At 43.9% G+C, this 14,682-nt stretch overlaps 1 protein-coding gene across 1 annotated transcript in view; it reads left to right on the forward strand.

Annotated features, from left to right (window-relative positions):
* Window positions 1-14,682, forward strand: part of LOC147732920 (histamine N-methyltransferase A-like) — a 368,087-nt gene that overhangs the window by 78,059 nt on the left and 275,346 nt on the right. Inside the window, exon 2 of the mRNA XM_086958881.1 lies at window positions 4,279-4,331. Coding sequence (XP_086815007.1) covers window positions 4,279-4,331 — 53 coding nt within the window. The remainder of the gene's footprint in view (window positions 1-4,278; window positions 4,332-14,682) is intronic.

Here is a 14,682-nt window from a genome sequence, read left to right on the forward strand (position 1 = left end):
CAAGAGGCATGGGGCACCATTCCTTAGGCCCTCAATGGGCCTCCAATCATGCCCTTTAGGGTCTTGTTTAGTCTCTCATCAAGCAGGTTACCACACACTCCTTCCACATAGACTGGTTGTATGCAAGCACCTGCTCGAGCACCTGCTTTATTTTATCTATTAGTGCTTCCTGTTGAAGCTAACTTAGTAACTATTTTAGGATGGCGCTGGCAGCTTGCCGGCGCCATCCTAAAATAGTTACAACAACTTCAAGCTTGAAGGCTTGAACTTTTGCCCCCGGATCCGCCGCTCGCGGATTTTCGGTAAATTCGCGGGAGTTCGCGGATTGCGGATTTACCGAAAATCCGCGAAATCCACGAGCGGAACGGATTTTGCACTCACGCTTACTCCACACAGGGTTAGTGAAGTAAACCATATTTTTAGGAGTAAAACAATGCCAAAACAATCGAACTCGATTAAATAGAACCAGGTTTATGAATTTTTAAGGAATTCATCAAAATGTAGTGCTTTAGGGGTTACTTGAGGTTGTCCTGGACCGGTGTGAATCCAAAGTTCAGGCGACCACGATGGAGGGCATGCAGGCTACAGGACTTACACAGGTCCTGCTGAAAAAGAACTTTGGGTGGAGGAAGCATCAACGTTGAAGACTCAATGCGTCTGTTCCAATCTGCACAGGCAACGATAGCTTCTTCAACAAACCCTTTTATGATGCAGCGGATGCGTCGTCCTTGAGCCACGCTGTCCATCATTGTGAAGCAATATTGAAGCAAGGCCGCCCTTCGAAATGATTTCCTTGATTGTCTCCTGCCTCAGTGTCAAAGGGCAATGTGTTGGTTTCCGATTGGCACAAAGTCATCACAGCACCAATTTTGATGGTTCTGGACAGCAGAAGTCATCTTTTAAGGGTCCAGGCTGGGTTAGCACCACTTGGCAGAGCAGGACTTACAGATGGCAGAGTTGAAGTGCTGTTGTAGAGTTGAAGTACATTTTTGATGACCCTGAGACTTCAAAATACAGGGGTAGTCAGCAAGCCTTTAGGGTCATCCTGGGCTCAAGTGAGATGGGTCCATTCCTTGTCATCAGGAGAGCAGAGATCAGCAAGCAGCAGGGCAGCGCAGCAAAGCAGCAGTCAAGCAGAGTATCAATCCTTGGAGCACAGCAGTCTTTACTCTTGGTAAAGTTCTTCACCGATCCAGTAGTGCAGTCCCTTCATAGGGTCAGAGCCCCAGCACTTAGAGCCAGTTGTGCCTCTGAAGTGGGGGTGACTTCAAAGCAGTCCCTTAAAGTGCACAGGTCTCTATTTCTTCCCAGGCTATTAGGTGGGTGCAGATGAGTTCTCTGTCACAAGAACCCTTCCTTTTTTTGTGGCTGTCTAGAGGGAGCCACGAGCTGCTCTGCGTCTTTCGTGGGCGCTGATCGTGGGGGTAGGTTCTAACGGCCTGGACCGCGCGCCGCCAGAGGTACCATACCGATTTTGCCGGTCCCACAGGAGCAGTCTGCGGGGCACCTTTGGTACTTTCCCAGGGTCGCATTACTTAAGCAGGACCAATTGGCCTGCCCACCCACAGACCTACAAACTAAGGTTGTATCTTACACTTTGTGTTTATAATTTTCCTTTGTGTAGTACTGAACTATTAGGTCCTGAAGAATTGCCATTATGGCAAGAAACATGTTGACCTGACCTGAGGGTTGTAGATATACTGCTTCGACTCTTCCAAGCATATATCTCCCCTCCCACCCTTTCAATCAAGGGAGTCAACCACGCTAATAAAGTTCTTTGTGGAATGACCCACCTTTTTAATTCACTTTCACTTCACGACTACACTTCCCCTGCCCTCTCACACGCATGCACCATATGGCTGGAACAAAAGAGCCCCGGTTTCGGGAGCCCTTCAGACATTGCAGCGAGGAGCAGAACCCATATGACGAAGCATGACACCTAGTTCACTGGGTGTGTGAGGGTTTTAGTTCCAACAAGGGAATTCCCCCCTTCTCGCTCTCCCTAGTACACTCACTTAGTTTTCTCTTCTCCTGGGGAACTTTCTACCCTTCTTGTGTTACTGTCTATAGGGAAGGGGAGTTAGGAAAGGTCTATAGCAAAGTGACAGACATTGATTAGATAGTACAATTTGCGTTTTTTTATAAATAAAAAACGTAGACTGAAACAGTATATTAAAGTCCACTTGTGTACAGAAACCAATGAGCAAAATAATTTCTGATAGAGCTTTATTGTTTATTGTTGTTGACTATTTTTCTTTTGTTTTCTACTATTTTTTATATATATAGTTTTTATAAGTGATTATGTGTTTATATTTTATATAATCTTGAATTAAAAAATACAGAAGAGAAAATACAAAATCAATAGACATGAAACATATATACAGTGATGTAGGCAAAGCGGTAGACACCACTACGCGCGTTTTGGATCTTGAGCCTTCTTCAGGTGGCCGTCTATTGTTAGAGTTTTAAAGAGTCCAGGGCTCACAGTTAGGTGTGGCGTGGATATAAAAGGTCAGTCGGTAAAAGCAGCTTCTTAAGATCTTGAAATGTGGAACGATGTAGTCCTATAACTTGCCATATGATGCTATGACATCAGAGAAAAGGAGGTGGTATAACAGTATGGTGGAGGTAGCTTAGATTCAGATCGTTATTTGTGTTGACATTATAGAACCTCCACGAGGATAACTTCCTGTGAATAGATGATTAGATGATGAGAGCAATAGTGAAGGAAGCGAGTATTTTATCTCCACAAGTTGATAAAATATCCGGAGGCGAGCAATAATGATGTATAATTGTTAGCGCGAATATTTTGTATCTACCTAAAGATAAAGTAGAAAGGATGTCCCAGGAGCGGAAGATACTATGGAGGATGATCTGGTCATAGCATTGCCCGTGAGGTTTGAAGAAAATAGTGACGCTCCTGGTAGAAAAGGACTTGTAGCAGTACTCGACCGCCAAAAGACCGCACACCGGTATGCTAGAATGCAATAGGGAATGCACAAAGTGTAGCTCTATAATATTTTGGAGCAAAGAAGAGGAAACTTGTTTGGACTGTGTATCTGGGACTACATGTGGTTAGGAGGATATATCTATCCCCATTGATCTTTTTTAGAATTAATTTGTATTTGTTGATTTGATCATGTGGTGTGAGACAGTGTTTTTGTATGAATATTGCCAATTGTAAACCTAACCTTAAATATATATTGTTTATGTGATTATTACTCTTTGTACGATAAATAGAAGAATTGTGAAAATAAATAAGAAACATTTTGTTTGACCAGTATGCATAAGTATTATTTCATTATATTGGTTATACTGTAAATTGTGTCTTCTGCCTAATAATTATAGTGTTGGATTTAAAGACCAGCAAAACACAGAGTATACTGGAAATAATCCCACCAGGGACATTTTGTTTTTTGACGTAACTACCCAGTTTCCTTGGGGAATATTGCATTGCCCTAGTGTGGTAAAATATACTTTCTAAAAGTGTAATTTTAAAATAATAATGTTAAATACAGCTTTACCATTAGAGAGGATTGATCTTTACCATTCGAAAGATTCAATGCAGCTAGTCCTTTCTACTCAGGAATTACAGCTTAAAAGAGTATCAAGGAATTTCCAATGCTAGCCTATGAGAGAAGTAGGTCTCACAGTAGTGAAAAACAACATTAGCTGTTTGTCATTACCAGGACATTTAAAACTTTAAAGGCCATGTCCTACCTTTTACTAACACATTATCTTGCACTTATGGCTACTGAGGGCCTACCATGGGGGGATATATATGTAGTAAAAGGAGAATTTAAGGCTTGGAAAGTGGTTTTAAATGCCAAGTCGAAGTTGTAGTAAAACTGCACACATAGGCTCTACAATCGACTTTAGCACTGGTCAGCAGTGGTAAAGTGCTCAGAGACCTAAGCCCAACAAAATGATACAGCAAAACGAGAAGGTAAGCAGAAAAAATTGGGGGGGAAGACTACCCTAAAGATGACACGTCTAACAGTATATATATATGAGACAATACCAAAACCGAAACTAATCATGATGTTTTGATTCAAAAGTATTTTCTTTTTGATGCCATTCATTCGAAAAAATACATACAATATCTCAGCAGTTCAAATACCTCTTCCATTAAACTGTAATTCTGTAATAATTCAGAAATGTGTGATTAGAAAAACAATGGTCCTCAGGTGATAATACTACTACACATTTTCGATTAAGCATAAGTATATCGTTTAATTGATTCACAGCAATAAAATGTTGTATCCATTTTACTTTCAGGACTGGACAAGGGAAGTCTTCAATCAATGTCTTAGGAATAGGGAGTGGAACAGGTTTGTAAGTTTGAGTAATTTCAATGTATTTATTTTTCCTAATGCGTTGCTTTTTTGGGGGGCTTTGATTAAGACACCACTTGAATAATGTGTGCAATGTGACTGACGTAACATTTGGTCTAATGTACTGTAAAAGCTAGACGATAGCCATGCAAATAATCCCGACGAGTATGTGCATATTTGCCTTTTTCAGTGACACAAGCAATTGGTGAACTTATATTTAGTCATATGAATGTTAACCGAATCTATGTTCTTGATTTCGCATGTTACAAAACATAATACAATATGGCTTGAACTATTGTAAATTTCAAGCGTTCAGCCAAGTTCCTGGTAATGTAAGAGTCTGGCTTGTGTTACGAAGTGACCGGAAAACACAATGGAATGGCTGCTATTTCAACTATTGCTAGAAAATAACGGGGCTATATTTAGAGGGCATGGGGAAATATTGTTTTAAACATATCAATAAAATATGTCTCCTCCAGCACAGAAAGTGGTCTGTAAACATTTTCGATTATTATCAGGGGGTGTTTAGTGTCTCCATCGTACCTCTTGGACATTTACAAAAGTGTTTGTAACAGTGAGCAAAAACAAATTAGGTAAAATGATGAAAAAAAAGGCCTAGCTAAAAGTATTGTCTTTCCTGCTCTCTCAAATGGAAAAAATTACCCTTGCAAACTGCACTCATCCATCCAAATGTGTGCAGAATATAAACTTTATGGGGATTATTTATTTGCCCTTGCGTCACATTTGCAGCACCGGTGCGTCACTTTTGGTGATGCACCAGCAGGGTAAAAGTGTGCCATGTTGCATCATATTTACAAAGTGATGCATCTAGGTAGATGCTTCCCTTTGTAAACCACTGCCCCACATTATACCTGCGCTGGATTTAATTTATGCAGGGTGGGCATTTTGACACAAGTAAGCCTTGTAAAAGTGACACAGTGAAATCTGAGATTTTACTGCATCACTTCTAGGATGCAAATGTGTCAATATCTTATGTCTGCCTCACAGCAGGAGAAAGACTGACGCAGGTGCATTTGAAATGGGACTTGCCCATGTGAAATGACCAATTGATGGAGTTGAGCCTCTTTCGTGACACACTCTAACAAAGTGTCATTTTTACACCTACAGATACGTCAGAAATACTGACATATCTGTAACTCCTTGCAACGTGATGCATCATACTGTAAATATGACGCATCCAGCATGTTTCAAGGAGGGCGCAATGAAAAGTGACGCATTGCTGTTTCACGCAGCGATGTGTCACTTTAAATAAATGAATCCCTATGTGTTCCTTCATAAATTATCAAGTCTAAGGAACATCATAGAAACAATATTCAAGTCTAGGTTCCCTTGTAGCTAACACATTCCTTCAGTTTAAGGTTTAAATTATCCAGGATGCTTAGAGATACCAGAATGGCCTCATTTATCAAATAGTGTACCTAGTTTCAAAGCAGGCTCCTATAGTCCACCTTTTATTTGTAGTTCATCCACCAGAAAAAAGTCTGGAATTCTCTGATCTTCTTGTTTTAAAAAATTGAATGCTTTGGGCATCAAGATGAAGATGAACGCATTGTGATACAGCAGCGGCTCCTCCGGTAAGGCGAAGGAGGGTTGCCACACTGCTTTGCGAGCAAAAAAGTAAAAAAGAAAACTAAAATGATAATAACTAATGTTCATATCATTTTAGTTTTCCTGCCTGCTCGGGTGCAGGGTGGGGTAGGGGAGCCGTGCTAGGCAGTGCAGAGTGTAAAGCACACCCTAAAGTGCGCATGACGGTTTGACCGGCCCTCTTGTATCTTCCCCACCAGGCTAGCTGCATTAGACAACCTGATGAGGAAAAGTTTAAGGAACAGTTTAAGCCTCCAAGTCCCTGTGTGAGTGCCGAACCATGGCGCTCAGACCAATCACAACGTTGCTTGAGGCAGCGTTATGATCAGACAGGGGATTTTAGAAGGCTGAGAGCTTCCTGTTGCAGCGCGGAGGAGATGGAGCAAGGCGGCAGCACCCTTCGGCTCCCAGGTAAGTGTGTTTATTTTTTTTTTGTATTCCCCCCTCTGCTCCCCCTCCGCACCTCCACCCATGCCCCATCACTCACGCTTAGTAGAGACCACTACTATTGTGGTGTGCTTAAGAATGGAGGAAAACTCAGAGAAAAGCTGTGCAGCAGCAAAGCATTCTGAGTCAGCTAATGTGAGGAACCAGGCTTTTTACAGGTTTCCACCTGCCCCTACTTTTTGCCTCCATTTGGAATACTAGCTGCCGGTTTTTCAACTCTGAGAGTGCACGGAGGTCAGCTAACCAGATCAAAAGGCCAGTGTTCTAGCCACGTACAAAATGTATGTTGAATTGGATCTCCTGAAATGGCATATGCAGACTTACTTATAAGTTCCTAGTATATAGATCTAAGGGGACACAGGAAATTAAAGTTAGAGCATCCACACAGGGCCTCAGCACTGGTTGTGCCATCCTGCATGTGAAAAAGTAGAAAATGGCTCCTAGCCTGCCACTGCAGTCTGACAGAGCAGTTTTAAGGCTAGTTCGACTTTGCCATTCAAGCCAATGGCATAGCCCCAACTTCCCTCAACACTACATGTGTCTGCCTTAAGGAAGGCATATTGATCCCATAGGCAGAAAGCTGTATATTTTTAAGTAGGACAAATATTAACATGTCCTAACAGTAAAACATCCAAATTGTCAGTTTTACTTGGGGAAGGTTAGTAGCTCCATTGGCTAATACCGAGTTACAGGCTGACATCTCAGTTCTGTTAACCTCTGAATTAGTTTACCAAAATGAGTACTTCAAGATATCAAATTAATCACAGCATTACACCAGACTAGATGCCTACGTCAAATTTAATATCACTTTTAAAGAAAAGTTGCTACTCTTTTGTCCAGTTTATCTGGTGGCCTTTTGCAGTTGGTGGCCAACAGACAGTCTTCTGTCGTCCTGGGGAGTTGTATGAACGACTCCCAGGCTCAGGAAAAAGAAAGGCCTTCCAGAAAGAGAGGTGTTACCTTGCCCCTGTAGGAAGCCAAAAAAGATGCTGACCAAAAAGGCAAGCTTCAGAGGGTGGTCAAATGGTGATCACACTCGTGTAGGGCTGCCCTTTCATTCAGGTAGATGGGTTAACGCCAGCAACACAGAGGTAAAACCAGTTTTTTTTGTGGGAGTGTAGCTCAGAGGTAGCCACACTTCTAGGGTGGGCTACCAAGCTTCTAATATCCAAGGAAAGGTTCAGACTTTCTGGAAGTGGCCATAATAGTGCACTCTGGGATTGCTAAATTCTACACAGACCTAGAAGTCATCATAAGGCAGGAGGGATCCGGGTAGCCCATTGACTAGTGACCGCATCATCTTCCCAGGGCACTTTTTGGGCATACATATGGCACCCCTGGCACCCTGAACCTCACACCACATCTGGATTGGGGAGAATACCAAAGAAGGACTGCTCTGCTGACCCCTGTACCTGGCAAGAGAGGATGAACCTTCCACTGCACTGAACCTGCTTGCCCTTGGGCTACTGAGGAGAGGACTGTGCCAAAGACACTAGCCCTCACCAAAGGATACAGCTGGACCCACTGTGATCGAAGATCGGTAGCCCAGCTGCTGGTGGGCTTCTACTGGTCTGAAGAAGATTTCAAGGGACTCCAACCCCTGTAACTAAAGTCACCCCACCTTACCCATGGACCGAGAAATAACCCCAGGCAGGCCCCTATCAACCACACAGCGCCATAAGCATCTTTCAGCATCCTCAGCATCCTGCATCCCCAGCATCAGGACCACTTCATTGAAGTCTATGTTGGTCTAGATGTAAAGCGTGAAATTGGATGACGGACTTCTTTGGTGACCAGGTAACAGTCCAAATACTCCTTATTGCCACCTTGACATTTTCCTTGTTGGAATTGGTTGTCCAGTCTGGGCCAAAGTAGCCGAACACAACTTTCTCAAACTTTTCAAAAGTTTACATACTTTATGGTTACCACTGCTTGTTTGACCTTTGGACTTAAAAGTAGGGGTGGGTGGAACTCACAGAGTTTTCTTCCGTGGAATTACATGAGTTACATGAAAACTCCACAGGATTCTGCAGAGTTCCGCTAATGGGAGGAATTAGGCAAGTTGCCCTGCTTGTACTGATTTTTAGCGCTGGGAGCTCGTTCTGGCCTGAAGAATCAGCGTGAATGGCACTACGTGGAGCGCGAGTAGATTTTCTACTCGAAAGGCATCTTTCTGACCGCAAATGGTCGTCACTTCCTGCTATTGCCCTCATTGGGAAAATTACGCCTGGTGCCCTACCAGTGACTTGGGTACGCTAAATCTTGCTCACTCTTGCCAACTTACAATTGGTGAGCCGTGTGTGAGAAAAAACTCTGGCATGAGGAGGTTGGTGGAATTTGGCCTGAATGCCGGGTTACATGCAAAATCTCCACCTACTCCACTGGTGAAGCAGAATTTATCACCCACCCCCACTGAAAAGCTGAGATGTAAGTTTTCCTGAACCCTTCAGTGGATTTTAATCATCTTGGTGTCCAAAAATTCATAACAATATAATCTATCTTTGTAAGTTGTTGTAAGATTTCTTTTTTGTTGTGTCACTTTCTGATTTTGTTGTTTGGTGGTTCCTAATGTTTTACATTACTTCCTTTATTTAAACCTTGCTGCTTAAAACCACAACTACCCATGGTTGAGCTAGAGGTTTAAAAAATTAGCCTGACCGGACCCAACATTATTTCATGAGTCTACTACCCAGTAAAGTTGCACAACCATACCATATAATACACCACAATCCTCACATCTCCAAAGTGTCATGTCACTACAATACCATCTAACCAAGGCAGTGGTATGAGACTTTTGGTATTACTCCCATGGTCCACAGATATACATATCAGTAAATATGTAGTTCATAGCAGTGTCCTATCAACTAAGTCAAATGTTCAGTGAGGTCCAGATAAGCGGTACACCTGCTCCTGAACACAACATGTATAGTGATGTATTATCCATATAGTTTAATTGCCTGTGGTGACCCATTTGGTGTAAATTTTGTCACCTATAACAAACAAGGAGATGGTGCTAATTGATGCTGTTAAATAGTCCCATTTTTAACAAGATACAATCCACTTTTCTTACTTTGAGGTTGTGGATTGTTTATGTTTGCTAATTTTCTGTAAATACGGGAAGCAATAGTTGGCCCACTCTCCAGGATTTCTAGAAAAAATGTCAGCAGTGAAATTGTGAATTCCTGCACCTCCCCCTTCACCTTGACAAAAGAACAGCAAGCTAAAAGATCAATATTGTTGATGAAACAAAACTGGGACTGTAATTTCAAGAAGTCCTGTTACATCATCATCAATTGATCCACCAATTGACATTGGGTATTATAAGGTGCTCTAACAAAATTAAATCTCCTGGGACCATTTGTAAAGTGCTATTTTGTTGTGGAAAATGCTCTGAATCATTTAATCTGAGTCTTTGCATCTGCTAAATAACTTTTGAGTATGTTCAGAACACAAATTGCAATTAATAACTCGTTACTGAATAGCAAAATAGGTGTGTGACTGCATATTGAATCACAAATGAAAAAGGACATGTTTAGGGTGTCCCTTCCAATATGCGATTCCTTATGGTATGTACCAGTGGATTGCACCCACAAATCATTGATAGGTTTCCGACACCTCAAACGAGTAGGTAGTGGTCCCTGGTACCACTGTTTACTTTTTAAAAAAGTTTTGGAAATGTTCCTTTTTCTTCTTTTAAAAGCATCCCGTTTCGTTCGAGGAAAACAGTCTGTGTTGAAAAAAAAAATTGCTTTATTTAAAATCAATCACAAAGGGGTGTGGCCAAGATTGCAGGCAGTTGAGGTGAGTATCCTGATCTCTCCGTCCCGAGCCAAAGGGCCTTCTCTTCTAGAGTCTCAAGTCAGGGTCTGAGGCCCCAATTCGGACAGCTGTAGACTTCGTGCTTTTCATTGCACCAGCAGAGTGAGTTTTCCAACCCGTCCTGCCGTGGACACACTACTGTGCCAGCCGAGAGAGATCAGTGCCGCATCTTCACAAAATGGAGGTTTAGGTGCATCGAAGATCCAGACACTCGGCCCTCTGTTGAACACCTGCTTGAGGGAGCCGTGGTGGCCACCAGTTCATTGCTGTGCAATGGCCCGAGTGCTAGCGCTCCTCCCACTGCCCAGATGGAGGTGCTCCATCCTGGAGACCTGAATATGCCTTACAGACACTCCCACATTGAGCCTGTGGTGTTGCTGCCAAGGCACTGCATGCTATGGAGGAGAAAGCAGCTGGTTGAGGAGGTGATCGGCCTCCTCTGGGGCCACCCTTGGTGGACTCTGGAGCTGATCCTCAGCTGTGTTGATGCCCCCCCAGGAAGACTGACAGAGAGAGCCCATGAGGGCCTTAGTGTGGAGGACCACAAAGTGTTTGGCTGATGATTGTCTAATTTCCTCTACCTCCCTGCCACCTGACTGATCTGATGCAAGGGAAAGTGTGGCCTGCTCTGGAGGAACAACAGTATCTGCGGCTACGGCTGGTGGTCCAGGTTGCCCCCCTCTGAGTCCCTGAGCTTAGAACTAGTTCCAGCTCTCACGACAGCTTTGCACCTGACAGACCCTGTGGATCAGCAGCCGCACAATCTACATACCTTGTGCTGCCATATGGAGCCTTCGACCTCCCTCAACCTCAGATAAGTACCCCCTACCTCATTTTCACATTGCGCTTTCAATTGCCTCTTTGGAGTTATGAGACGGTGTGTTCAGTGTACCGCACCCTGTGTATTGACTGCCTCTCTTGGATATTGCTAGTGGGACAGAGGGCTTAGAGGGCAGAATCATGATTGTTTTCTGGACTCTCTGCTGTGGCTGACCCCCATATTTGGCCCTACGTGCTTAGGCATTATCGGACGATGCTGAACAGCCCTTGGAATTACAGACTCTGAAGCACACACTACATGCACCGCTATTTTGAGGGCCACAAGTAAGCACCTGCATATTACTCCTGTTGTACATGCCAATATTGATCCTACTTTAGCAGTCACCTATAGAGGCTGAAAGATCCCTCCTCCACCCGCGGGCCTCACATCTATATGGCTACATGTTCTTCGCCACTCCCCTCAAGGTCTCTTATTAGTCCCCTAGAATACTCTGGGAGGTGAATTTGGCTTCATTGTGGCTGTAAGAACACCCCAGGGTATATTCACCATGGACATTGAACGGGGGAAGAGACACTACATGCTAAAGGACATGCTTATCAAAACTTCTGAACCTCAGCTGGAGGATGCCGCTGCGGCCTTGGGTAAAGATGAGACACTAGATTCTGGGAAACCTGATGCTCCAATCACCATCTCCTTTATTAGAGAGCTGTTTGCTACCCTGAGAAATGATATCCAAGCCTTAAAAAAGAGCTCTTTAGTTATCTCAAGGAGGTTCGTCGAGACAGAGAGCATTAGAAATGGAGTCTTGGTGCTCAAAGATCAAGAATCAAACTGAAACAAGGAAGTTGAGCAACTCCAGCAGGAAGTCTTCGCCTTCAAGACCAACACTTAGACCTGCAAGCCTTTGTGGAAGATTTAGAAGTAGGTCATGGCACAAAAACATCTGTATTAGGGGCAACCCCTCTGGTACGGCTGGCTCAGACATCACATCATTTGTGACTGAACTTTTTTGCTCAATTCTTGAAGCACCTTCAGACACTAAAATCAAATTGAATCGCACCCATTGAGTTGGTCCTAAAAGGTCAGCTCCGGCACACCCTGCAGACACCTTTCAGTTCCTGCTGAAAGGATACATCCTCCAAATGGCTCGAGACAAGCACCTGATCCAGTTTGAAGGACACAATTTGAGTCTTTATAAAGACCTTGCAGCATCCATGCTTCAAAAATGTGGCCTTTTATCCTGTCACTACCCACCGTAGATCAACTGGTGTATCATATTCATGGGGACACCCCTTCAGAATGGTCTTCCGCCTTGATGAAAAACTTCATTAGCTATGCTCACATGAAGAGGCATGTGAAATATTGAAAAAAATTAAAGATGTCTCCCCGGAGCTGTCTCTCAATGACCGGCAGGATCAAGAAACCTGGCGAACCTGCAAAAGGCGAGCCAGAAGACTATCCCCTGCAGAGCTACGCCCAGACCCAGAGACAGGCAGACCTGGTTTCGCTCAGTGGAGATTCAGCCAACTCAACAGCAGCATGAAGCAGACCACATCCTTTCCTCCTCTGCTTCTCATGTCCTCTTCTTCCTTTCTCCGCACTCTTGGCAGCTGACCCAGGTGGGGGCGGTAAAAAGGGCGTAGTGGCCACTGTACACCCATTTTTTCTGTATTCATTTCCATAGGGTGCTGAGCCCTGGACATTGACACTGTTCACAATGTTTCTACAACTGCTTGTTTTTTTACCCTTTGGGTTGTTTATTCCTTTGTTTTTTGGGACCTAAAAACTAGAGATCCCCTTTTCAAACACCAGTACTCTGGATATGGGCTTTCTCATGACACTCAATGGGATCCATACATGCGGCTTAAAACACCCCATGGAGGTACCTCTGGAGCTCACCAACCCCGCTCGTGCAGATGATCGATGACCTGATGATTCTCACCCTCAATGTTAAGGGTCTAAATAATCCCACTAAAAGACACGCATGTAAGTGGGGCTTTCCTCTCGCATACGTTTTGGCTACTTATTTTTAATTGCGCCTATCGGTGATTTAAAAAAAAATATCTTTGTGTGTATTTTATGTTGGGCGGCATAGGTCTAGGAGCTGTATTTTTCGTTTAGCCTAGCAGTCTCCTTACACCCCGGCGATTCTTTTGTATTTGCCTGTAGGTAACTTGTCTTTTAATTTTCGGCGGCATAAGTCTAGGAGCTGCTATCTTTCGTTTAGCCTAGCAGTCCCCCTACACCTCGGCGATCTTTTTTACTTGCCTGTAGGTAACTTGTCTTCCTGCCGGCGTCTCGGCTCCCAGTCCCGGTTTTCACATCTTCACCCCCCCGTTCTGACACAGGCTTGCTTGATTGAGCGGAGGGTGTGTGAGGAGGCAGAGGAACCACCTGATCCTGGGGGGGCGGAGTCTCCGGCAACACCTTCTCTTCGCCTGCCTACATAGCCCACATGCCTTACATCACGCGCAGCGGACGCATGTAAGTGGGGCTTTCCTCTCGCATAAGTTTTGGCTACTTATTTTTAATTGTGCTTAGTGATGATTTAAAAAAAATTATCTTTGTGTGTATTTTATGTTGGGCAGCATAAGTCTAGGAGCTGTAATTTTCGTTTAGCCTAGCAGTCCCCTTACACCCCGGCGATTCCTTTGTATTTGCCTGTAGGTAACTTGTCTTTTTATTTTGGGCGGCAGAAGTCTAGGAGCTGCTATCTTTCGTTTAGACTAGCAGCCTCCTTACACCTCGTCGATCTTTTTTACTTGCCTGTGGGTAACTTGTCTTCATGTCGGCGTCTCGGCTCCCAGTCTCGCTTTTCTCATCTTCACCGCCCCGGTCCAACACAGGCTTGCCTGATTGAGCAGAGGGCATGTGAGGAGGCCGAGGAACCACCTTATCCTGGGGGTAGGAGTCTCCGGCAACACCTTCTCCTCTCCTGCCTACATAGACCACATGCCTTACATCCCGCGCAGCGGACGCATGCAGCGGGCGCGCCGCTGGTGTGCCGAAGGTAAGCCAAAGGTAAGCTCGTCTGTGCCTGTCCGCGACTGGCCGGGACAAGGGGCAAGACACCCTGCTCAATTTCACAGGTATTCTTCTCAAGAACTTTTGGACCTGCAGAGCAATTAGGCGTTCCTGGACCATACCCTTTTAAGAATTCAAGAAATAGGTATTTCAAACGCAATTTTTCCGCACAACCTCTCCCCTTGTTAAGTCCTTTATCATGTTCTTTGCCCCTTGCTGGACACTCTCTTCCATTATTATTTAACCATTGGCTTTTCTCTGCTTGTGACCAGCTTGCGCCCCTTAAGTTATTGAAAACTCGATGCCTTCATGAGTCTAATAGATGGTTCTCACTTGAGCTAAAATTAAAAAAACTGGCTCTTAGACGCGCGGAACAGCAATGGAGGCTTGGTAATTGCCCTACTTTAAAATCCATTTATTGCACCTTGCTTAATGATTATAAAAAATCTATTCTTTCTGCTAAATCGGTTTACTTTAAATCCAAAAATTCTCATCTCCTCAAATAAATCTAAGGCTATCTTTTCCATTGTCCATGACCTTGCCACAACTACAAGGGCTATCCCTAAACTTTTTCCTTCACAAGCGCTTTGTAATTCTCTCAATGAGTATTTTGTTGAGAAAATTATCACTATTAAAGCAAATATCTCCCTTTCCTCTCCCAATTTTTGT

The sequence above is a fragment of the Lissotriton vulgaris genome, chromosome 2_1, assembly GCF_964263255.1.
Source record: "Lissotriton vulgaris chromosome 2_1, aLisVul1.2, whole genome shotgun sequence".
In the NCBI taxonomy this organism is placed as follows: domain Eukaryota; kingdom Metazoa; phylum Chordata; class Amphibia; order Caudata; family Salamandridae; genus Lissotriton; species Lissotriton vulgaris.